Source organism: Diabrotica virgifera, chromosome 10, assembly GCF_917563875.1.
Source record: "Diabrotica virgifera virgifera chromosome 10, PGI_DIABVI_V3a".
NCBI lineage: Eukaryota > Metazoa > Arthropoda > Insecta > Coleoptera > Chrysomelidae > Diabrotica > Diabrotica virgifera.
In genome coordinates, this window is record NC_065452.1 from 6,040,908 (window position 1) to 6,068,579 (window position 27,672).

The following is a 27,672-nucleotide window of genomic DNA, read 5'->3' on the forward strand; positions in this document are numbered from 1 at the left end:
TTGTGACGTCACTTTGACGTACTTCCGGAGTTTGCTCAAACTGTTTAATCAAATTATTTGATGGTGAGACGCGGCCTTTACAGTTAATTAGATTACCTATCTAGATAGGTAGATATTTCAGTTAGGTGGTACCAAAAATATTAAAAAGTATTTTGTGGTACATGACTCAAAAAGATTGAGAATCACTGCTCTATTTATTTCATTCTGAAGTTTTGTTTTCATTTTGATAAAATTTTAATTTTGGGCATTAATGGGTAAAGAAAAATTACACAAAACCTTTTTTCTTTAGAATGATACAAAAAATCTGAAATAATATCTGTCTGGGTCGATTTTTTTTTAATTCATGAAAATATGTCATTTTTTAATTACTAATTAATTATAGTTCGAACAAGATTAGATCAGGCAAGCCTTGTTTTTTGTAATTGTTTTAATAATATTAGTCTCCCGTTTTATCCCGCTGTGGCTTTGGGAGTGTAGCAGGGTAGTCTGCTATATCTAGGGCCTACGGTATACAAGGAAGGTAACAGGGCCAGTGCTACGCTTCAACCGCCTATTATTACCCCTGGCTTTACCCAAGGTACTCATTTTTATTCAGGCTGAGTCGACCTGGGGTCTATAGACATTTTTAAAAATGTCTACTTGTTCTTGCCGGCGGTAGGATTTGAACTCCGGACCACCGGCATGCGAGCCAAGCACACTACCGCGTAGCTACGCCGACCTTGTAATTGTTAACATGCTAAATTACATATCCAATAATTTTTATCCATTAAACAGATCGGTGCAAATCGACCTTATATCGGATCCTCTACTAAAATAATACACATAGTTTCAAAAGTTATGCATCACCCCTCGTATTCACGATGTTTACGCTTTTATAAATCCGTATCTTTATCACATATTTAATGGGCCTTTTTTATAAAAAATATACATACCATTTTTGGGTTTTTATTTTATTTGATTACCCATTTAATTGACCTGGATTTGCCAAGGTGTAAACATTTGAAAAATTTATTCTGGTGAAATTTTTGAAAACGTGATTAAAAATGAATCGTACTTTAATTTCTGAGTGGGACCGTATAAGAATTATCGATTTAGTTAAAGAAGGTCATTCACAGCCGTTCGTGGCGGAAAGAGTGGGTGTTTCTCAGAGTGATGTCTCACGGATATGGAATAGGTTCCTGGAGACAAACTCGATACGGAATAGAGCTCGGTCTGGTAGACCCCGAGTTACCAATGATCGACAGAATAGATATATCAGAATTTCCATCTGTAGAAATTCTTCTATGTCTGTACCAGTCCTCCAAAGAGAATTCAGGCGTGCTACAGGAGTCAGAGTATCGTTTGCTACAATAAGAAGAATTTTAGACTCAGGTTTGACGAGTCGTCGACTAATAAGAGTTCCTCAGCTACAACCTAGACATGTTTTGGACCGCCTAAAGTGGGCTCAAGAAAACATAGAGCTCCCCCAACTGTTTTGGAATCATGTGCTTTTTTCAGACGAGACCAGAATCTGTTTAAATAGTGATAACCGGTGAATTCGTGTGTGGCTAGTTGTGCAGCTCTTGTTGGCTCTCGGCACACACAAATTCGCCGGTTATCACTATTTAAACAAATTCTGGTCTCGTCTGAATAAAGCACAAAATTCCAAAACAGTTGGGGGAGCTCTATGTGTTCTTGAGCCCACTGGAGGCGGTCCAAAACATGTCTAGGTTGTAGCTGAGGAACTCTTATTGGTCGACGACTCCTCAAACCTGAGTGTAAAATTCTTCTTTTTATTGTAGCCAACGATAATCTGACTCCTGTAGCACGCCTGAATTCCCTTTGGAGGGCTGGTACAGACATAGAAGAATTTCTACGGATGGAAATTCTGATATATCTATTCTGTCGATCATTGGTAACTCGGGGTCTACCAGACCGAGCTCTATTCCGTATCGAGTTTGTATCCAGGAACCTATTCCATATCCGTGAGACATCACTCTGAGAAACACCCACTCTTTCCTCCACGAACTGCTGTGAATGGCCTTCTTCAACTAAATTGATAATTCTTGTACGGTCCAACTCAGAAATTAAAGTACCATTCATTTTTAATCGCGTTTTCAAAAATGTCACCAAAATAAATTTTTCAAATGTTTACACCTTGGCAAAACCAGGTCAATTAAATGGGTAATCAAATAAAATAAAAAACCAAAAATGGTATATTTTTTATAAAAAAGACCCATTAAATATGTGATAAATATACAGATTTATAAAAGCGTAAACATCGTGAATACGAGGGGTGATGCATAACTTTTAAAACTTTGTGTATTAGATATGCAGACGATACAGTATTTCTGGCAGATAGTGCGCAGGGGCTCCAAAGGATCATGGATAATGTTGTAGAAGCATGTAACAAATGGCCTAAAACTAAATTATAAGAAGACAGAAATAATGATCATTAGTAAAAACACCAACATAAACGCCCAAATTACCGTAAACAATACACTCCTAGAAAGAGTACAGAAAATATGCCATCTGGGCTGCAACATTAAGGATACTTGGGATCATAGCTAGATACGAAATAAAAACTCGTATTGAAAAAGCCAGAAGCTTTTTTAACAGTCTTAGGAAGATTCTGTGCAACTTGTCTTTAAGTATCAATATATGCATAAGAATTCCTAGATGTTACGTCTTTAGTGTCCTCCTCTACGGAGTTGAAAGCTGGAGTCTGACAGAAGATGTCATAAAACGGTTAGAGGCGTTTGAAATGTAGTGCTACCGACGTATGTTGAGTATTGTTGAGGGTCTCATGTATACACCACATAACTAATATAACTATTCTCCAGAGGCTAAGAAAAGACAAAGACATAATTAACACCGTAAAGAACAGAAAATTGGCTTACTTCGGCCACATTATGCGTAATGATAAATACCGACTGCTACAGTTGATTCTACAGGGCAAGATTGAGGGCAAGAGAGGCCCTGGACGTAGACGTATATCCTGGCTGGCCAATCTTAGGAAGTGGACTGGTCTAACGTCAGCTGATCGAGCTGCTGTAAATAGAATAAGATGGGTCAATGTGGTCGCCAACATCTCTAGAAGATAGGCACCTTTAGAAGAAGAAAAAAGTGTACTAAACAAGCAGATTAGGCTCCCAATTTTTTTTACATTGTTGTCGTGTTCATATTTGGCTCTTTGGCTAATAAGTTTGCTGACTACTTTGTTATACCAATAGTCTCAGAACTTAATGACAGGACCTCGTATCAGCATAATATAAAATATACAAAAACAGAAGATTTAGTGGCTAGTCCGCTTGTTTTACCTTATTTCCTAATCCTCTAAATAATTATATAAATGGTCTTAAAAACAAAGAAACATATTCTACATTTCTGTTTAATTAATCAGTAATAATATACACAGCACCATTTTTTATATAAAATAATTGATCCTTTCCTTTCAAATTATTATAATTTCAACTACAAATGTTGGCACACAGAATTTAACTTGTCAACCATGAGCTCATTAGTTGTTCGTGTCTGTGATTTTTGCGTCAGAGTTTTAGTTATTGGAATTCTTTTTGCAGATCATTCTTCTGGAAATGACATAGGAACTGCCAACAACAATGGAAATTCTTACGGGTATGGTTATTCTGGCAGTTTTTCAGGTCCAGGTGCTGCTCCCGAAAATTTCCAATTTCCTCAGGAATTATCCAACTTGTTCAAGACTTTAAATAAGTATCAGGAAGATATATTTAAAAAGTAAGTAGTAACAGTCCATTTGATATAAGGTGTCTAAGCGATTTGAGTTTAAGCAATTAAAATACACTGGTAAATGAATATTTATAACAAAATCAGTATTTTCTTCATCACGTAATGAATATCATTCGTGTTGGAAGATTAATCAACGAAATAATAACGAAATTTGATTTAATATTTTCAACAAATAGCTAAGTAAACCTCTTTTGAAACTATGAAAATTATTTCGTGCTACTATAGCATGCGGTCTACCTGTCGCTATCTATTATAGTGTGCAAAATAAGTAAATTTTGTGGCTTATTCCCAACTAAAATAATAAATTGATATGACAAAGTATCAATTTGCAAAATTAAAACAATAATTCTTCTTATTTATGCGCCTTATTCACTTTGTAAAAATTTTTTTGCTGGCATTGAATTGGTAGTTTACATACCTGTACCTATGAAATACCATAATCTTTTGTTAGGGCTTTCATAAGGGTTTGTAAACTACCGGGTGTCCACTTATATTTTCCCCCATTTTAACTGCCTATAACTTCTAAACGGCTCAAGATAGAAATATGCGGTGTTCACTGAAATTTTTTATTTTAGTAAAAGTTTTGTCTGAATGGATGGAATTTTTTACATCGCTTTCAAATACGAAATAAAAAATGGCGGATTTTTGAAAAAAACTTTGTTGACTTTTTTTTAATGGAACACCCAGTATATTCTTTTGTAAATTGAAAAAAAGATCATTCACCTATCTAGCGATATAATTTTTTTCAAAATCGGTTGTCAAATCATTGAGTAATTAATTTTTAAAATGAAAGGTGCAACGTGGATATCACATACCTAAATAACATAACTAAGCAAGTTATGTGATTTCCACATTGCATCTCTCATATTAAAAATTAATTGCTTAGTCAATTGACAACCGATTTTAAAAATTTTATATCGCTGGATAGGTAAATGACCGTTTTTTTCAAGTTTTTAGATAAATGACCATTTTTTATATTGCTTTTAAATAAAAAATGGTGGATTTTTGAAAAAAAAAACGTTGTTGACTTTTTTTATTAAAACACCCAGTATATATTTTTGCGTCTTGAAAAAACGGTCATTTACCTATCCAGCGATATAAAAAATTTTTAGAATCGGTTGCCAAATGACTGAGCAATTAATTTTTAAAATGAGAGATGCAATGTGGAAATTACATAACATAATATCATTTTACTCAGTTATGTTATTTAGGTATGTGATATCCACGTTGCACCCCTCATTTTAAAAATTAATTACTCAGTGATTTGACAACCGATTTTGAAAAACTTTATATCGCTGGATAGGTGAATGACCTTTCTTTCAATTTACAAAAAAATATATTGGGTGTTCCATTAAAAAAAAGTCAACAAAGTTTTTCTCAAAAATCCGCCATTTTTTATTTCGTATTTGAAAGCGATATAAAAAATTCAATCCATTCAGAAAAAATTTTTACTAAAATAAAACATTTCAGCGAAAACCGCATATTTCTATCTTGAATCGTTTAGAAGTTATCTGCAGTTAAAATGGGGAAAATATAAGTGGACACCCGGTATAGTGAAAATCTTGGGACGAGTTATAGTATAAGTAATTATTATACCTTAAAATCTGGACAGTGTTGACAAATCACCCGTTTAAAAGTACCTATATTTCTTATTGGACGTTTTTGCAGATCTACCATTAATTGAGATGATTTTTAAAAATGCAACTTTGTGATAATTCAAAAAAACCAAAGTTTCATTGTTATGTTCTTGTTAATATTTGGTCACTAAGTTTCATTGAATACATACATTAAAGTAAACATGAAATTGCTATAACTGCCCGGCTTACTTTTTTACAACATATTTGATATTATTTTTTCATCAAATAGCTTTATCTTAATTTCAAAAATAAAACAGTAGTTACTCGTGAATATTTTTATTTTAATAAATTCTAAATTTTTTAAAAATATTTTTTATTTTAAGAAATAGATTTATGAAAATTACATTTATACCTACAATTACTGTTTAACAATTAAATTCTACATCTAACAGAATTTTTTTTATAAATTTAAAATTGGTAATGCGGTCAATTTGTATTTCTTTCAAATTATTAGTTTTTTCTCAATATCACTTTTCTATCGTTTACTTTCACAACGGTATCTATACTTTGTAGTTTGATATAAGTATCTAATTGAAAATTTTGAAGAACATGAATAAACTGGTTAAAATTTGAATGTATATTGTAAAATAAAGCATTATAGCAAGAGTGAAAAGACTCACCTGCATTTGTTGTCCATTGTAAATACGAAGAATTTTCTGCCGAAATGTGAGGAGGAAATGTTGACGTTTCTTCAGTATAGGTTTCGACTAAATAATCACTAACTTAACCACTCTTTCATCTTCTGGTTGAAATACAACAAGATCTATGGCAAAGCAATCCTCAACGTCCTCTGCTTTGAGAAATGGTAAACCAAATATATAAGTAAGATATTTAATTATATTTCTTTCTACACCGTTTTTTAACTGATATTCGTGGGACAGTCCCAACTGTTGAATTTTTTTAACCAACTTTGACCCAGGTGAAACAGCCATCTCTTAAGTTCAGTATCTGGAAAAACTTCTCGAATTCCTTTATGTATACTTTCCTTCCTCAAAATATGCTGTTATACCTTTTGGTAAAAACTGTTGACTGGTTATAGATTCATATACTTCTTTTAAATATTCGAAAGCTAACATATATGAAGTTGCATTTTTATTTTTTATAGGAAAGAAAACGGGGAAATATAATGCCCATTTTTGAAACCGTGAACAGTAAATAGTTGTAAAAAAAATTTTGGACAATATTAAAAAGTGCCGTCAACATAAAATGTCTTAAAGCCAAAAAATTGCTTTACGAGATCATTATGAATATGATTATTGTCGTCATTTTTTAGAAGAAAACGTTCTTCCCTATTAATTTTTATTTTTTAAGAATTTAATAACTTATGTAATTCTCTAACGTTTTTAGGAAGTTTAGGTGCAACTTGAGACCTAGCAACATACTCTGTTGCTTTTTTGGCTTTGGTGCCAAAAATCTTTACAAAGTGAATAAAACGCATAAATCAGAAGAATTGCCATTTTAATTGCTAATACATTGTCATATTAATTTATTATTTTAATTGGGAATAAGCCACAAAATTTTATTCCCAACTCAAACAGTAAATAGGATTATTTGTAAAATTAAAGTAATAATTGTTATTCTTATTTATGCGTTTATAACTGCGACGGAGACCGCATACTATAGTAGCACCAATTATTTTTACAGAATTTTTAGCAGGCTATGCTCTCAGAATTTGTCTCATATTCTATTAAAAAATATTAAACTCAAATTTCAGATTTGTTGTGCTTTGCTTATTATTTTCTTTTTATCCTTCTAACGTCTGTTTAAAATCAATAAGTAAGATCATTGTTAGCTTGTTCTTCTTATAGATTTCTGCCTATGTGTTGTTTATTGCATATACTTTTTCCAATTTATATGTATACAGAATCTGTTAAATATATTAAATATATACACAATCGCATATAATTCACAATAGAATTAGAACATAATTCAATTAATTTTCTCGTTTTGGCAATCAAATAAACATTAATTCTCTATTTAGTATTATAATCATACATTCAACATTATTGCGCATCCAACCACAATAATTATGTATTATTCAAAATAGCAGAAACTTCACTGTATGGAAATATCTTAGGCGAGGCAATAAAGCAATAAAATCGGCCTTATCTCCGAAAAAAAACGACCAGATGGATCTTAATATTTTTTTTGGCGACAATACATTACATTATGTTACATTATAATACAATACAAATAATTACACTTTTATAAAAAAGAACTTTTTTATAATAAAACCTTTTTATTATTTATAGGAAAGAACATAAAATAATTTAACGATAAACGATTTAACGATAAAATGCTTAAAATTTCAAGAATTACACTCTAATAAAAATATATAATTTATGAAACAGTTCGTGAAGTATGCTTTTTGCGAACGCACGCGATATTTAGAGCACGAGCGACAACGGCGCGAGTGCTATAAATCGCGTAATCGTGTGCCAAAAAACCCATTGAAAGTGTGCGAAAAAGTAAATCCCATTTAAAATACATTGTTACTTCACGCACACTTTAAACTCTTCACGCACTGCTATCTATAATGACAGTTTTCACAAACTAAAAACTTATACATAATATGACATAGAGTCGATAAATTACTTTATAAAGTAACTCTCTATGTCGTATTATGTATAAGTTTTTAGTTTGTGAAAACTGTCATTATAGATAGCAGTGAGTGAAGGATTTAAAGTGTGCGTGAAATAACAATGTGTTTTAAATGGGATTTACTTTTTCGCACTGTTTTTAACTTTCGAGTTGTCATGGTGACAATCCTTCACTTTCGCGTTGTCATGGTGATGACATTATGAGCAATGAATTACAACCAAACGTTTTAACAGTTTTGTGGTTTGACAGTAGTTAGAATTTTTAAATGTCAAAGTTCTAAAAATTGTAGAATAGAAACAAGTTCCATTGACGAAGAGTTACAGCTTTTTTTATTTGTTTATCGTAGATAAAATATTGTATGAAACTGTGCGTGAAGTACTTTTTACGAACTTACGCGATTTATAGCACTCGCTTCGTTGTCGCTCGTGCTCTAAAAATTGCGTGCGTTCGCAAAAAGCATACTTCACGAACTGTTTCATAAATAACTATTTTATAATATCACGGTTTTGTTACTGTACATGTACATATGTAGGACACAACATGTTTGGAAAGAATAATAATTAACGTATAAAATATGAATTTTTATTGGATGTATTAACTGTTATTTATAATTATGATTGCAAAAATTACACTAGTATAAAATAGTATTTTTTATAATACCACGGTTGTTTAAAATGGTATATATAATTTTAAGTATATAAACTTTTAATTATTTATTAAAACAATTTAAAAAAAGATACGCAACAGCCGGGTTCCAACTGGGGGCCTCTTGATGTGCAGTCTAATGCCACTGAGGCACCATCAATTTGTAGATATCGATTTATTAACGTACTTTAAAATATCATTGCATTAGTCACATTTTTAAAATAGTTTGAAATTAAAAAAAAAATCGATTTATCCATACAATGTGATTGGTAAGTGGGGTAAAGCTTTGTAGATCCGTTATAAGTAATATGTAGATAGTAATAAAAGTTAATAACAAAAATTGTAGCCATATTTGATTACATATTGATAATAATCAGGAATCGTAAATTGTAAGTTAGACAATTATTCAGCCATGGCTTACTTAAAATTTGGAAAGATTTAGACCCGTAATTATTAATAATTTTGCTCTGAAAAATGAAAATATCTCGAAAACTAATAAATTTACACATAGGGAATGTTATACAAAAATTATAGTATAGTAATGGTACTTTTCGATAATGATATAAAATACAGGGTATTCTATTTAAAATTACTGAGAAAATAATGTAATTGAGTTTTGACTCACCCTGTATTCAATATAAAGAAAATTAGCAAAACAAACATTTACCAAAATTGTGACAATAAATAAAAAAATGTGACGTCAATAAACCATTGAAATTGTGCTTGATTTTATTTATACATGTAGTTAAACTTGTTACGATTTTCATAGAAAATTGGTTATAACTTTGTAAATACCCCGTATAACATACCAAACCTTTATATTTTTGTAATCGAAAAGTTACAAAGATTTCGAATATAACATAAAATACAGGGTGTTCTATTTAAAAAAACATAAGTTTGGTCTGCCACTATGTTATTGAACACCCTGTAATATTCTAGCTAATTTTGTAATATGAAGCTCAAAGTTCGCTACAATTTTTGTTATTAAGTTTTATCGCTATACACTACTACACCGGATCTACGGAGCTTCACCCCACTATATAATTAATCACCTTGTATAATAGCAGTTAAATATTGCATTGTTAGCTAGTTCTAAGCTATCCTGAAAATTTCAGGTGTCTAGGTAGTCTAGAACTATTTTTAAAATGAATTACAAAATTTGCGGAGTCCGTGACACCAACCAAGCCAAGTATATAAAAAGATTTTAAAAAACAACTTAATCTTAAATTTAACTAATAACTACTGCTATACATTTATATTATGTACAAATTTGACCCCTTCCTTCTTATTTCTAGCCAGCGCCCTTGCTTCTATCCACGTTGTTCCCCTTTTCTCGATTATGTTGGCTAGTGTTCTATCCCAGGTTTGTCGTGGTCTACTTTTCTTCTTTGTTCTTTGCGTTTTTGCCTGCCAAATTTCTTTCACCGGTTTTGTTTGATCCATTCTCTGAAGATGACCCCACCAACTGAGTTGGCTTCTCTCTAAATTCTAACGTTGACTCGATTTCCAAATCTTCTCTTATTTGAGTGTTCCGTAGTCTATCTCTTTTGGTAACTCCTCGAACTCGTCTAAGGTATTTCATTTCTACTGCCTGTATTTTACTCTTTTGTCGTTCTGTTAGTACCCATGACTCGCAACCAAAGGTTAATACAGGTCTATATATTGAACACATTAATTTTTGTTTTTCGTGTTATTTCTTTTTTATTTATGAATTTATTGCTCATTGCATGGTATAAGTCCATTGTTTTTTGAATTATATTATTAATTTCTGTTTCCTGTCTTCCGTTGTCTTCTAATTCTACTCCTAAGTATTGGAATGTTCGTGCTTGTTCGTGTTTTTCTATTTTTATGTTTATCTTTTCTTCTTCTTCCTTTTCCCCCATGACCATAACTTTTGTTTTATTTTTATTAATTGTCATTCCATATTTATTTAGTGTTTCATTCCATATTTCTATATTTCTTTGTAGTTGTTTCTCATTTTCGGCCAATATGACGACGTCATCGGCGAATGCTCCTTCTGAAATGTCTACTCTTCTTAAATTTCTATAACCCACATGCATTTTTTTCACTTTTACTGTACATTCTTTAATTATCTTATCCATGTAAATTATAAACAGTGTTGGACTTAATCCTCCTTCTTGTCTCAGTCCCTCGTTCGTAGTAAATGGTTTTGATGTTCTGTTTTAGCTGATGATATAATTCACATTGTTGTTGTAAATGTTCTTAATTACCCTTATCATTTTGTTACTTATACCTCTCTTCTCTAATATTTCCCATAATTTTTGCCTTGGTACCGTGTCAAAAGCCTTTTCAAGATCTATGTAAGCCATATACATTTTTTTCTCCTGTTGCTGATATTTTTCTATTATTTGCTTGATTGTAAATATATGATCCTGGGTGCTTCTGCCTTTTCTGAAGCCGCTTTGTGATTCCTCGAGTGTGCTGTCAATTTTTCCGAATATTCTTTTCAGTATTTTTTCGTGTATTTTCATGGCAGTGCTTAACAGTGTTATTCCTCTGTAATTGTTGCAATCTGTTCTATCGCCCTTTTTATAAATCGGCGCTATCTGTGCCTTCTGCCAGTCCATCGGTATCTGTTCTTCTTTCCAAACTGCATTAAATATTTTTAATAATAGCTCTGTTGCATTTTGTCCCATTTTTTTATCATTTCACTGGTTATTCTGTCATAGCCTGGTGATTTTCCGTTTTTCATTTCTGTAATAGCTTCTTGAAGTTCATTTATGGTTATAGGGTCTACATTGTCTACTTCTATTCTTTGGTTCGCTACATTGTTTTCTTCATGATAGCAGTGAGTTTGTAGCATCTCTTGGAAATATTCTCTCCATCTGTTCATTATTTCATTTTCTTCTCTAAGAATTTCGCCAGTTTTATTCTTTATGTTTTTATTTCTTGAATTCTTTCTTTTCTCATTGATTTTAATACTCCATAGAACAGTTTTTGATTCTCTTTACTGTTTGTTTCCATATTTTCTCCAAATTCTGTCTATTTGTCCTTCTTTGCCTTTGTAACCAGTTCTTTTACTAGTCTCCTGTGTTTTTTATATTCTTCATAGTTTTCTGGTGTTTTGTTTTGTAAGTATATTGTCCAAGCATGTTTCTTTCTTTTAACTTGTTGTTTTATTTCTTCATTCCACCGTGCAGTTTGCTTTCTTTTATTGCTCTTTTTACTTGTTCCACATACTTCTGTCGCTGTACATAGTATTATCTCTTTGAAGTAGTCCCATAATTGTTCAACGTTTTGACCCTCTCTATTTTCTTTATTATTTTCTAGTTTTTGATTTACGATCATCTGGTACTTCTCAGTATTCTCTGTATTTCTCAACTTATATGACCTAATAGTTTCATATTCTTGCTTCTTTTCTTGCATTTTGTGATTGTTATTATCATCTGACATATTTTGTTTTATTTTCATTATTACTAAATAGTGGTCACTTCCTATTTCTGGACCCCTTCTAACTTTTGTGTCCATTACGTTTTTCTTGTTATTTTTTTCTACTAACATGTAATCAATTATCGATTTTTCTTCTCTACTTTTAACTTCTCTTGTGTACTTGTGTATGTTTTTGTGTTCTTTTATTCCACTATACAGGGTGATCAATTTATGTGACAAAGTCCAATATATCTGTTATTATACAATATATGAAAAAAAGTTGTTAATAAAAGTTATAGACACCTTCAATGTACACATTTTAAAATTAGTGAGAAATATACAGGGTCCTCCATAACAGGGTGCCAAACCAAAGTTTTGTTTTTTTTAATAGAACACCCTATATTTTATTCAAAATTTGGTTTCTCTATATTTTTCTGATTAAAAAGATATAACACTTGTCTAAGGTTATACCGAGCGTTTGAAAGTTATGTGCACTTTTATTAAAAAATCATACTGATTTGATCGCCCTGTATGTTTCTAACGGTGTAATATAACCTAATGTTTTTACTGCTTTTGACTGTCAATATTGAAGTAGTTTTGCAAAAATATACAGTTTTTTATAACTACACAAATTGTATACAGGGTAAGTCAAAATGTAAATACAAGATTTTCTTCATATTTTTAAATGGAACACCCTGTATTTTATATTAGGTACCATCGAAAAGTTCTATCAGTATACTTGCATATCTTTTAAATATTCCCTATACCTAAAGTTATTAGTTTTCGAGATATTTTAGTTTAATTGTTGATAACAACATATATTACTTAGTCATTAATAACAATACTTTAATTTATCAAGAAAACTAAATTAAATAGAAATATGTTGAACGTACTTCTTATATTTCTTATAAAAGCTGTTTAAAGTGACCTCCCATAACGTCTACACAGCCTGGAGACGAGTTTCGAAAGACCTACTCGCGTTTGTAAGCATTTTTGTTATGTGACACTTTGAAAGGCGTTAAATCCTTATTTTTATATCGTCAGCTGTTGTTGGAGGTATCCTATACACTACGTCTTTAATACCCTGCAGCCCCTGCTCACTACAACGCACTTGTCAACGGTGAACTCGATGAATTATTTCCTGAAAGATGGATAGGAAGAGATGGGCCAATTCATTGGCCACCTAGATCACCAGAATTTAACAAAGTTGACTTCTTTTTCTGGTGTTATGTTAAAGACGTAGTGTATAGGACATCTCCAACAACAGCTGACGATGTGAAAATAAGGATTAAAGACGCCTTTCAAAGTGTCACATAACAAATGCTTACAAACGTCAGTAGGTCTTTCGAAACTCGTCTCCAGGCTGTGTAGACGTTATGGGAGGTCACTTTGATCAACTTTTATAAGAAATATAAGAGGTACGTTGAATATTTTTATATTTAATTTAGTTTTCTTGATAAATTAAAGTATTGTTATTAATGACTAAGTAATACATGTTGTTATCAACAATAAAACTAAAATATCTCGAAAACTAAAAACTTTAGGTATAGGGAATATTTAAAAGATATGTAAATATATTGATAGAGCTTTTCGGTGATAATATAAAATACAGGGTGTTCCATTTAAAAAAATGAAGAAAATCTTTAATTTACATTTTGACTTACCCTGTATACAATTTGTGTAATTATAAAAAAATGTACATTGTTGCAAAACTACTTTAATATTGACAGTCAAAAGTAGTCACAACACTAGTTTATATTACACTGTTAGAAACATACAGGGCGATCAAATCAGTATGATTTTTTAATAAAAGTGCTCATAACTTTCAAACGCTCGGTATAGCCCTAGACAAGTGGCATATATTTTTAATCATAAAAATGTAGAGAAACCAGATTTTGAATAAAATATAGGGTGTTCTATTTAAAAAAAAAACATAACTTTGGTTTGGCACCGTATTATGGATGACCCTGTATATTTCTGACTAATTTTAAAATGTGTACATTAAAGGTGTCTATAACTTTTATTAACAACTTTTTTTCATATATTGTATAATAACAGATATATTGGACTTTGTCACAGAAGTTGATCACCCTGTATATTAAGACATGATCATTTTCTGTTTTTACCATTCCTTGTCCTTTTTTCTTAGTTTCTTTTTCTCAGTTCTTTTTCTTTGCCTTGTATACTTCTAATATTCCAGGTTCCCAGCTTCCACATTTCTTTTCTGTTCTCCTTGTTTCTTTCTTCCTCTTTTCTTTTTTGTCCTTCAAAAAGTAAAATATTGACACTGCCCCTTTTAGCACCAAGGGAAAAATATAGCGGAAAATCATAGTTTTACTTTCTCTATTCTCTCCTTCTTTTCATACGCAGTGGTACTATCGATTTTATAAAGATTCATCAAGGCTACCACAATTTCACAGAATTTCAAGCGCCGAATTTTAAAAAAATGTGTAATTTTTAAAGATATCTTACATGGGCACCAGGTACTCCGGAGATCACTTCCGATGTCATATTCGTTTTCAGCGACCCCAAAACCCCCCCGAGTAATGCTTTTTGGCTAATTTTTTAATGAATTTGCCGATAACTCCAGAAGACGAGGTTAACAGTAGGTACATTGGGCACCAGGTACTCCGGAGATTATTTACGATGTCATATTCGTCGTCAGCGACCCCAAAAACCCCCCTAGTAATGATTTTTGAATAATTTTTTAATTAATTTGTCGAAAACTCCAGAAGACGAGGTAAACAGTAGGTACCCTGGACACCAGGTACTCCGGAGATCAGTTATGACGTCACGTTTATTTTCAGCGACCCCAAAATCTTCCGAGTAACAAAATTTAACTCATTTCCGCCGATAATTGACGAGTTCTGAATTTTTTTTATTGTCTGTTTGAGATGCACTTTAAGAATGCATTTTTTGTATGCAGTTTTTCAATATTATCTCATGGCTAGGGGTCACAAAGTTTCCTGGCGCATTCACGAATCGAATTCAAAAAGAATTATTAAGATCCGTCTTGTCGTTTTTTTTTCGGAGGTTCGGTGCTTTATTGCCTCGACTATCTACACAAACTACTTTTTTGTACATTTATTCAGCAATCTAATAAATTAATTAATATAATGTGACAATATACGCTAGTAAAGAAAAAAACAGCTGAAAAAATCCTATACAGGTTTTTGAAGGTTCTAAAAATTATGAGGTACAGCTGATGACAAATCCTTAAAGACGAACAGTTAATTTTTTTGTTTTTTTAAACAGTCATAAAAAGTGAAAAAATCAATTTTTGCCTATAAAACTTTTCTTATAAATTTTAGTCAATTTTAGTCAATGTATTCTTCTGGTTAAATTAAAGCCAGCCAGACCAGACCTTAATTGGTTTTCTCCTTCAGAATAATCTAGTCCAAATGAATAGCTTTTTCTATAAGAAACCACATAGAAGATAGACCTGGGCAAGTCCAGATAATAAAACAAAAAACGAAATTGACTTCATAATTACAAACAAAAAAGAAATCATCCAAGACGTAACGGTCCTAAATGCATTCAACACTGGTAGTGAACATAGAATAGTAAGAGCAGCAGTTAAAATAAGCACAAAACAAGAGAGACGCAAATTAGTAAATACGAAACCAATACCAATATGGACTCAACCTAGAGACATTAAAGAATATCAAAACGACATTGAAACCAAACTGTGAAACAACACAGACATAACTCTCAATGAAAACATAGATGCACTAAACCAACATATTACGCAATCCATTGGAGAAAGCATGAGAAAACACTGTCCAAGAAGTAAGAACGAAGAAAAACTTAGTACTGACACCAGGAATTTAATGAAACAAAGAAATCTTATTACAGAAAGAAATGATCCAAATGGAGAGCAAAAGAGAGAGATAAACAGAGAAGTCAAGAAAGCAATAAGAAAAGACTTAAGAAAGTATAATACACTTAAAATCGAACAAGCCATAGAAAATAATAAAGGCCTAAAAAGTCTGCGAAGAAAACTAAATAATGGAAAAAGTCAGATCATTAAATTAAAAAACAAAAAGGGCGAAATAACAACAAACAGAGATGAGCTTTTAACAATAGTAGAAGACTTCTATGGAGAACTTTATAAAAGCAGACGGATGAACCAAACACAGCTAAAAGATGCAATAAGCAAAACAATATTAAATCAAGGCTCTGAACTCATGCCAGAAATAACTCTCAGTGAAATTAGACAAGCGATGAATAAAATGAAATCCAATAAATCACCAGGAGACGATGAAATAGTGATCGAGGCTGTTAAGAATGGCGGTGAACCTCTAATGAGAAAAATAAAAGATCTCTTTAATCTATGTTTGACAAAGAAATCCATACCATCTGAATGGAATAGAGCCAAAACAATTCTTCTGCACAAAAAAGGAGAAAAAACTGATCTGGAAAATTACCGACCAATCAGTCTGTTAAACCATATTTATAAAATGTTCACGAGAGTAATCACCACAAGATTAGACAAGAAATTAGACCTGTATCAAAGTAGAGAACAAGCTGGACTCAGAGCAAACTTTGGAACCAACGATCACCTCCAAACAATAAAACAACTCATCGAAAAATCCATAGAATATAACAAGCCCTTAGTTTTAGCATTCGTAGATTTCCACAAAGCATTCGACTCAGTAGAACTCGACAGTGTTATAGAAGCACTAAACGAGAGCCGCATTGATAGCCGATATTCGAGGCTAATATGTAATATATATAAAAATGCGACAAGCTCGATACAGCTACACGCTAACAGCAAACAAATAAAAATCCAAAGAGGTATCCGTCAAGGGGATACGTTGTCACCTAAACTTTTCATATCGGCTCTAGAAAAAGCGATCAAAAACCCTCGAATGGGGTGATAAAGGAATAAATGTGGACGGAGAGAGGCTACACCACCTAAGCTACGCAGACGATATAGTCCTGATCGCAGACGATTTGGGACAAATAAAGAAAATGTTGGAAGAACTTGATACGGCATGTCATAAAATAGGCTTAAGAATGAATATAACAAAAACAAAATATATGACGAACTTAGTACCAAGTAAACACCTTGAAATACAAAATGAACAAATAGAACTGGTAGACAAATATATATATATATATATATATATATATATATATATATATATATATATATATATATCTGGGTCACGAAATTAAGATAGGTAAGGACAATCAAACAACAGAAGTATCCAGAAGAATAATACAAGGATGGGCAGCATACGGAGCTCTTAGGGACATTTTTAAGAGTGACATTCCAACTAACATGAAGAAAAAAGTTTTCGACCAATGCGTGCTACCGGTGATGACCTATGGTGCAGAAACATTATCGCTCACAAAGAAAAATGCACAAAAACTAAGAGTAGCGCAGAGAAGAATGGAGCGATCAATGATAGGGGCCACTCTGCGAGACAGGATTAGAAACGAAGATCTACGAGCTAAGACCAAAGTCATAGACGTCATTGAAAGAAGCTGTAACTTAAAATGGAAATGGGCTGGACACGTTGCCAGAATGAAGGACGGAAGATGGACTCGCAAACTAGTTGAATGGAGACTAAGAGCCGATAAACGTAGCAGAGGAAGACCACCAATACGATGGCAAGACGACTTACGAAAGACAACAAAAAACTGGATACAAAAAGCACAAGATAGAACACTTTGGAGACAAACGGGGGAGGCCTATGTCCAGCAGTGGATTGAGAGAGGCTGATGATGATGATTCTTCTGGTCCTCACATAGAGATGTCAAACATGGACATTCACAAAAGCGAATATGGACAGAATTGCGAAAACACAAAAAGAAATGGAAAGACAAATGATCAATATAAGACTGTCAGATAGAAAAAGGAATTCCTGGGTAAGAAATATCACAAAAGTTAAGGATACTACTCGTATATATATATATACGGGGTGTCATATCGGCTGACGCCGCATCCCCACACCTAACCGCCATCTATTTCTATCCTGGGCATCTTCCTCTTCCAAATCTCGGTGTTCCATGGCCTTCCTTATCGTGTCATTCCAGGATAGTCTTGGTCTTCCCCTTTTCTTTCTACCTGGGGGTTTCCATTTCAGGAGTTTCTTTGGCCATCTTTGGTCGTCCATTCTAAGTAAGTGACCGAACCATTTTAGGCTTCTTCTCTCGAGCCTGTCTACCGCTGTATCGTGTGCCTGCATCCTTCTTCTTATTTCTTCGTTACGTATTCTGTCCAATCGGGAGATTCCAGCACTTCTACGTATGTAGTCCATTTCCACAGCATTGATCCTTCTTCTGGACTCTGCTGTTAATGTCCAGACTTCGCTTCCATACATGAGTACCGATTCCACAAATGTCTTCCCTATTCTTAATTTTGTAGTTCTGGATATATTTTTATCCCACCACACGGAATTCAAGCAACCTACTACCTTCCTACTTTGTTCAACTCGCCTTTGAATTTCTTTGTTGCCTAGGCCTAGGATACTACTCGTCAAACAGCTAAACTAAAATGGAAATTTATCGGCGGTCATACTATTAGTCAAAAAGACGAAAGATGGAATAAAATTATTACAGAGTGGAGACCATGGATATACAAACAAAAGAGGGGGAGACCACAGATGAGATGAGGAGCGAAGGGGGAAGCCTATGTCCAATATTGGATGTTGCAAGGCTGATAGATAGCGAAATGAATTTCGACTCGATTCAAGTTCTCTTATTCCTCGCTTATTTCCCGTTAGAGGGCGATCTAACCATACTGCTATATAAATTGTTTTAATTTATATCGAGAATCTACGGTCGTGATGGTAAAAATCTGTCTTCCTCAGAGCCTACTTGACAACAGGTAGACCTAGAAATAGTACTATCAGGGCATGGGGGAAGACAGTTTTTAATCAAAACGAAACCGTAGATTTTCTTATTTTATTTTTGCTGATAGATAGATTGATAAATTTTAAACAAAAACGGTTCAAATAAAAGTTGTATATATTAAATAGGTCTTTAATTTTGCAAGTTTATTAGTTAAAATACAAGAAAAATTGACCGAAATTGGAAAAAAACCTATAATTTGTTTATCCCAGAGAGCGATTATTTGAAAAACTGTACTCGTTGTCTGGGCTTTTATTTCCTTCTTTTCGTGATTGAGCCCCGTTTTAGGATCATTTTTGGCATCCTCTTCCTTTTCATTCTCATCACGTGTCCCATCCATCTCACTTTCTGTGCCTTCATGAAGAGACTGACGTTTGGTTCGTTATACAGTTCCTCTAGCTCCCTCTTTTTGCTATGTGATGATCATCATGATCATCATCAATCAGCCCTGATTTGTCCATTGTTGAACATAGGCCTCCTCCAGATATTTCCATCTTCTTCTGATCTGCGCCTCCGCTATCCAATTGGTCACAATTCTTTTGAGGTCGTCAGTCCATCGCGGTGGGGGTCTAAATCCATATACAGGCTATATCTCTTAAACGAATAGAGATTTTCGAATGGGACAAAAACCGATCCATTTGTAATATATTTTAATATGGCGTAGAAAAAATCATACCCTAAATATTCATCCCTTAGTTACAACCCTTAACTTTAATTTTTAATAACTATTGGGACCGTGCAAGTTCGGCAAAGCGACACCTATTTCTAGACTCTGCAACTTTATTCGCACTTTTAATTATATTGGCCAATTATATTAGTCCTGGTTACTGGATAATTGCCAAGGCCATAGTCCAAAAAAATAATAAGAAGAAAAAATAAGATTCAGATTATGTTATTAAAACGTAAACAATTGTATGTAGTAAATAAAATTAGTTATTAAAATGCAGTACTGCAAGCAAAATACAATTAATTAAATTTACCTTTATATAATAATTGCATATCATATCAATATTGTGGAGCAACATATAATTGTTCTTCTTCAATGACAGTAGATATGAAATGTACGTCAATTTGACAATTTCAATTGACAATATGAATTATTTAAGAAAGTTGCAATATTTCTCCGCTATTCGCGCACGATCGTTTCTCAATTCCCGTCCAAGTACTTGCACACCGCGAATACCATAATTAACAAAAATAAAAAATAAACTGATATTTTCTTGATTTTTTACAAACCGATTTTATTTTAAAAAGATCTATTGAATAGACCAAAGAAGACCACATCCAAAATTACAGAAAAATATACAGGGTGCTATTAAAAAAAATAAAGTTAAGGGTTGTAACTAAGGGATGAATATTTAGGGGATAATTTTTTCTACGCCATATTAAAGTATATTACAAATGGAATAGATCGGTTTTTGTCCCATTCAAAAATCTCTACTCGTTTAAGAGATATAGCCTGGCTAAATTAGTCTGGGACACCCTGTATAGCTCTAAGCATTTTACTTTCTCACCTTTCCAATTTTTCCGTGGTTGCTTTTTTCATTGTCCTGTTTCATTATTCTGTGGGCGTTATTACTGTTTTATTTATCCTTAGCTTTGTTTCTCTCGATACATATTTGGATTTCATCAGTGGCCTTATAACCCGGTCTATATAGACATTTCAAATAACAAAAATTGCCGGAGAGCCAAATTTTGGTGGAGAGCTAGGGTATACCATAACAAATAAAGTTTAAAAAGTCCCCATCGATCCCATGTGTGCGTCAAAAGTTATTCGGGGTCAAAGGTCAAAATTTGAGACTTTTTTGATTTTTTTCGAAAACGGTAAGTTTTATCAAAAAAAACCTTAAACCAAAGTTGTAGATCTTAAAATTCTCTACAAAAATAGTCCTTACTATTTTTTTCCTAAGAGTTGCCATTCCTAAGATATCGCGATTCAAAGAGTCACATTATACATGATATGCACACGTTTCCACACCACCTGTGAAGTAGTGTACTCGGCGCGTTTTTTTATCGTGGTTTCCCCTGTAGGCCTACTCCACTAACTGTTTTGACAATTTTAGGATAATTTAAGGAAACAGTACCGATCAAGTTCTAGATATTACCTTATTATTGATATTGATTATTGATATTTCTATTGATTATTAGGTTAACTATTGTTTTGATTTCTTTAGATATTTTAATCAGATTCATATTCTTGAAAGTCTATAATTACGTATTTTTTAGGGGAAATAAGCCACAATTTTACTAAAAAATGAATTTATTAACGTTTCGAAGCCCAAATCGGGTTTCGTTGTCAAAATACAAAATACTATTGTATTTTGTATTTTGACAACGAAACCCGATTTGGGCTTCGAAACGTTAATAAATTCATTTTTTAGTAAAATTGTGGCTTATTTCCCATAAAAAATACGTAATATATAATTACATATATTAATATAATTATATTAAAATTGTGGCTTATTTCCCATAAAAAATACGTAATTATAAAAATGCCACAAGGAAATAGCTTCAGAACAACATATTGAAAGTCTACTTCAACAGTCAAGTCTTCTTCGATTTCATCTTCTTCCTCTTCCTCTTGCTGGATGTTCAAAAATTGTTCAAATGTGACTGAGTCATTGGTCTCTTCATTAAAATCACAGGAGTCTTCCTCTGTTGTACTAAACTGGACATTTGAGCAAGACTGACCTTGGCAATTGGTACACACTAGAGAACACAGCAACCTGACTTTTTTACATCCACATTTGGCACTACAACCTTTTTTGCAATTGCAAAAAATAGTGTTAAGGAGTTTTTCTGGAGCAGGTGGGAGTAAGGTTTTAATCGGTTCCAGAGTATTATCTATTAATTTCCAACCCCAGTCTTCTGGATTCAGTTCATTGCCTAGCCATGTTTGAACTTGATAATATACTCGATACAAATGTTGAAAAGCAGATGCTAATGTAGGAGGAAGACATGATAGTTGTACTTGTTTCTTTTTACAAAAGTTAAGTATCGGTATTTATCAAGACAAATAATTTTTTTGCAGCTCCATAAACCGCAAGAAGAAAGCGAATTCCTTCCGTAATTATTGTTTGCGGTGTAGAATCAAGTTCTGTAAAAACTTTACAGCAGTCAGTCAAATCTTTTTTTTCGAATAATTTAAGTACTGACGTCTTGCCCCTTCTGTGCATTGCGGCCGTAGTGTCGCAGCCGGTTATCGCATGTAAAAATAAAATGTACTTTTGGCATTTGGGATAAGCCGATAAACTTTTCGAAGAATATATCTCTGTTCGCTGTTGAGCCCTTCCAGGTTTCAGAAAATAAATAACTTTATCTACTGGAGTCCTTGCAGTAAGCAGTACTAACAAATCAACATCTTCGCCAACTACAATTGTTGTGTTTGTTGCCTTAAATTTTTCAATTGCTGTCTCAATTATAAGGACATCTGCGTCATTTTTAGCTTATTTCACTTCAATATTCGCAGCTGTTAATTTGTCAGTTAACATGGAAATGAAACGTGTGAAGAAAAATGTGATTTACTTACTCGCGTTCTAGTATGAGGTGGACTTACTTTTGAAGTACTAGCCTGTTCCTCCTCACGTTGTCTTTTCACTGCAGCGATTAAAGTTTTCCGAATGTATGATTTTCTGCAATTCACGTGTATTCTAACGGATTTTTGAGTTCTTAAATACTCAATAAACTCATCACCTCTCTCGACACTAGCCTCGATTAAATTTGGCATTCCACGATCAACCACAACTGTTTTAGTTTCACTTAAAAGTTTATTGCAAATAAAGCAAAACTGAGACATTTTTAAAACTATAAAACTGTACAAATAACGGTAACGGTACTAAATGGTAGACGCTTGTAATAAGTACTTATATTCACTTGAACTGAACCTTTAGCACTAAAAGAAACATATAATATTATGTACCAGACCTACGGACAATACTGTAGCCATTGCCTATAATAGACAATCTGTTCTTTTTTAAACAATGGTATAGCCAAATGTTTTTCAAGGCCACGTGGATAGAGGAAATTCATCAGTTTGGGACTGATTACCTTTTGAAGAAATATTTTCAGAATAGTATAATATACTATATAAAAGAGACACAAATAGGCATTTATACTTGTCTTAAGGGCCACATATGTATATACGTGGCTTATATGTGCATATAATGTATAAAGTAACTTTTAAAATCGCGATATCTCAGGAATGGTAACTCTTAGGAAAAAAATTGTAAGGACAATTTTTGTAGAGAATGTTAAGATCTACAACTTTGGTTTGAGGTTTTTTTTTGATAAAACTTACCGTTTTCGAAAAAAATCCAAAAAATCTCAAATTTTGACCTTTGACCCCGAATAACTTTTGACGCACACATGGGATCGATGGGGACTTTTTAAACTTTATTTGTTATGGTATACCCTAGCTCTCCACCAAAATTTGGCTCTCCGGCAATTTTTGTTATTTGCCAAGCATTTTGATGTCTAAGTTGACCGGATTATTAGGCTTCCCATATTTTGATTTCCCTTTGCCAATCTGTCATTCAGTTCCCATTCTTTCTGACCTTTCTCGTCTATGATTTTAATTGAAATTTAATTAATGATTTTAATTCGTTTCATATTTTAATTGGAATAAACACATTTGGAGTATGAATTTATAATTAATATTATATATTTATATAAATAATATACATTAATTATTATTAAAATTTCAATATTTCTTACGAAATAATAGTAAAATTTAATAACTACAGGGGTAGGCATTGGTGTGACAAAGTCCAATTACTCGTTCGTCATAAGAGCATTGATAAGAGATACGAAAAAAAGTTATTAAGGTAAAAGTTGGGGTACAGATAGGACCATATCATAAAAATATTTTTAAATATACAGGGCCACCCGTATTGACAGGGTGACACAAACTTATGTTTTTTTAAATGAAATACCCTGTATATTTGTACAATTTTTGTATTCTCCTCGATGTTTTCCTACTTAAAATATAGGGTTTTGTAGTAATACATGATGTAGTTTAAAAGGTAATTACGTTTTTTTTTTGTTAATTTCGTAGTTATATTCACACGCTGTAGAATTGTAGTAGTCCAGAAAGCTATTGCGCATCCGCTAGGAAAATATTCTGATTCGGATTGTTTGCACAATCTTACTCAAAAAGAACTCCTTTTAACAAATTTGCATGTTGCCAGGACCAAAAGGTGGTCAAAAATTTTTTAAACGTTTTTTTTTTGTTTTTGTTTGTAAAATTATTTTTTTTGCATGGAAAAAAGTTTTTTTATGTTTTTGGATCATTCCAAACAGAAAAGGTCTTTAGTGACTTTTCTCTAAAAATGATAGATTTTGACATATAAGCGATTAAAAATTGAAAAATTGCGAAATCGGCCATTTTTAACCCTCAAAAACTATATAGGGATAGATAGATATTCTTTAAACATCGGTTGATGAAATCCCGAAGAGTTTTTTGCAATACAATATTCAGAACTCCTTTGTTTTTTATTTGCTAATCAAGCGTGCCCGACACTATTTTCCACCGTTGCATGTGTATACAGTATGGTGCAAATGAAAGGAATAAATTCGTTTTTTCGTAAACCGGCGACTTTAAGGAAAAATCTCGAAACAGGTCGATTTTTATTTTTAAGTTATGATATTGTGGCATATATATGGTATACTAGTGATGTCATCCATCTGGACGTGATGACGTAATCGATGATTTTTTTAAAAGAGAATAGGGATCGTGTGCTAGCTCATTTGAAAGGTTCTTCAATTCTCTATTCAATAATATAAACATTTACATAATTATTTATACAGGGTGTCCAAAAAAAAGTTTTTAATTAAATTTTTTGAAAAAAAAGAAGAATGTATGTAATTTATTCAATTCAAAATACATTTTACTGTTACCCGAAAACTAAAAAATGTTTATTTCACAAATAAACATTGCTTTTCGATTAAATGCAATGTTCAAGCCAACTCCCGCCAGCCACCTGCCTCTTGGAAGTTTGAACATTTAATTTAAGCGAAAAGCAATGTTTATTTGTGAAATTAACTTTGTTTTCTAATTTTTGAAAGCAGTAAAATGTATTTTGAATTAAATAAATTACATACATTCTTCTTTTTTTGTCAAATAATTTAATTTAATAAAAAATTTTTGGACACCCTGTATAAATAATTATGTAAATGTTTTTATTACTGAATAGAGAATTGAAGAACCTTTCAAATGAGCTAGCACACGACCCCTATTCTTATTTAAAAAAAAATCATCGATTACGTCATCACGTCCAGATGGATGACGTCACTAGTATACCATAGATGCCACAATATCATAACTTAAAAATAAAAATCGACCTGTTTCGAGATTTTTCCTTAAAGTCACCGGTTTACGAAAAAACGAATTTATTCCTTTCATTTGCACCATACTGTATACATATGCAACGGTGGAAAATAGTGTCGCGCACGCTTGATTAGCAATTAAAAAACAAAGGAGTTCTAAATATTGTATTGCAAAAAACTCTTCGGGATTTCATCAATCGATGTTTAAAGAATATCTACCTACCTTGGCAGCATTCAAATTTTCAGATTTTCACATAGTTTTTGAGAGTTAAAAATGGCCGATTTCGCAATTTTTCAATTTTTAATCGCTTATATGTCAAAAACTATCATTTTTAGAGAAAAGTCACTAAGACCTTTTCTGTTTGGAATGATCCAAAAACCTAAAAAAACTTTTTTCCATGCAAACAAAAATAATTTTAGGAAAAAAACAAAAAAAAATTAAAAAAATTTTGACCACCTTTGCGCAGTGGCTTTCTGGACTATAGTGATTTGACATCAAAATTTCTATTTATATTCAAACGACTTTTAATATAGTCTACTATTGTTTCACATTATTAGTATAGCGAAACGTTTAATTTTAGTATACAGGGTTGGTCGAAAATCGGAATGAATATTTTCTGAGTTTTCTTAAATGGAACATCCTGTATTTTAGTATTGTAATAAAATGATATTGTATGGCACTTTTATATTTAGTAAGCATTCTCTATATCTAAGTGCTTTAATTTGTGAGTTATTCGTGATTCTTTAGGCCAAACATTAATTGCAACAAAAATTACGTGAAATTTTATTAGGTGGCCGTGAAAATATTCAATCAAAAATTATTTTATCCAAAAAGAAATACATATTAATATAGACTGCTCCTTAATTTATTAATATTAGATCAGATATCAAAATACCTACGTAGTTAAGATTTCTGGTGCGTAAAATATTAATAAAACATACAATATTCTACCTAGACACTAAATTTTCTACCTTGACACTAAATTTTCTTAAACATTTGACATTATACTATTTTTATAGTCCTAGTTGCTTTGTTACCAGTACTGATCTGAATTTTTCTAATGAGTAACTAATTAGTATGGTTTTTGTGCTAGAACTGTATAGTATAACAAAAATGTGCTACATCTTCAGCAATTCCCTGATAGACGACAACCAAGAAGAGAAACTTTTAAAAGTTTAATAGAACTTTTAAAAGTTTATTACAAAAAAAAACAAAGTTATTAATATTTATAAATTAAGGTTAATTGTTTATGTATTTTAATTTAGAAACTAGTAAATTAAAGAACTTTTTAAGGTCTACAATTCTTATTTGAACAATTTTTCTCTAAACTGTATAAGAAACGTTTTATAGACAAACAAATTTTCACGAATTTTTTTATTTTTTCACTCTCTATGGTTGTTTAAAAAACAAAGCAAAGTCAGCTGCATATCTTCAAGGAGTTGTCATAAGCTACCCCGTATAAATATACCTTTTAGAGCTTTCAAATATATGTAAAGTTATTTACGTGAAATCGATGATTGTTTCATCCAAAGGGTACCTAACTGAATTCTAATAAAAAATAAAAACAGAAAGAAATTCTGGTCACACTAAAACATAAGAATGACTTTTGAAATAAAAGCATGCTCAGTAAATCTGCAAGGGTTCGATGTAAGATTTATTTTTAACTTTAATCTGCACATATTTTTCTACGTTACTAAAGACAAATTAGCCTTCTGCATTGTAAAAAATATTTTATTATTAGAACATTATGTTTTTCAGTTTAGTTTCAGTGATTATGAATGATTGTAAATTATTATTCTTTGATGCTCAATACTCGTCCTATAGATAGGCCAGGGTAATAAGACAAAAATATACCCTGTTCGTGACACTTCAACAGTCAGGGTAATGAAGCGTTTTTTCGACAGGTAATACCTATTAAAGGGCGCTTTACAGCTTGCAATTCTACCTGCAAGACGCAAGAAAGTTGCCTAAAGGCATGCGCAGTATGTCGTCAGTTGATTATTGCATGCAACTTCTTGCAATTGCGCGATAATCGGTTTCGTGCCATTTTCTCTGCAAGTTTTCATGCAAGTCTAGGGGAATTTGATTTTTCAACAATATCAAATGTCATTGACACGGATTCACGATTCACGAATACCTGCCGATCAGCTGTTTTCTGTTTGTGAAATATATCAACGATAACGGTGGAAATGAATTAATAATGAAATGGTACTTTCTGAGATTCTATAGTTATTGTAAATTGTATATTAAGCTACGGAAGCTCTCTCCTCCAGCTTAGTACCTTAGGATAATAATTTGTGTTTCGCAGAAATAGTATCTCGAAATATAGATTTCTTTGTGATTATTTGTTTAATTTTTCCCAAGAGTTTATAAAATGTACATTCATTCCTAGAAAATTGGAGTCATTTTTATCATCTACATGGATAAATTCTTCTGTTAGAGATACATTATTACACCTCTTCTTGT

At 32.2% G+C, this 27,672-nt stretch overlaps 1 protein-coding gene across 2 annotated transcripts in view; it reads left to right on the forward strand.

Annotated features, from left to right (window-relative positions):
- The window catches only part of LOC114333962 (keratin, type I cytoskeletal 9), a 102,801-nt gene that overhangs the window by 33,769 nt on the left and 41,360 nt on the right, over positions 1 to 27,672 (forward strand). For both annotated transcript variants that reach the window (XM_028283962.2, XM_028283963.2), the window contains exon 2: positions 3,561 to 3,735. In XM_028283962.2, coding sequence (XP_028139763.1) covers positions 3,561 to 3,735 — 175 coding nt within the window. The remainder of the gene's footprint in view (positions 1 to 3,560; positions 3,736 to 27,672) is intronic.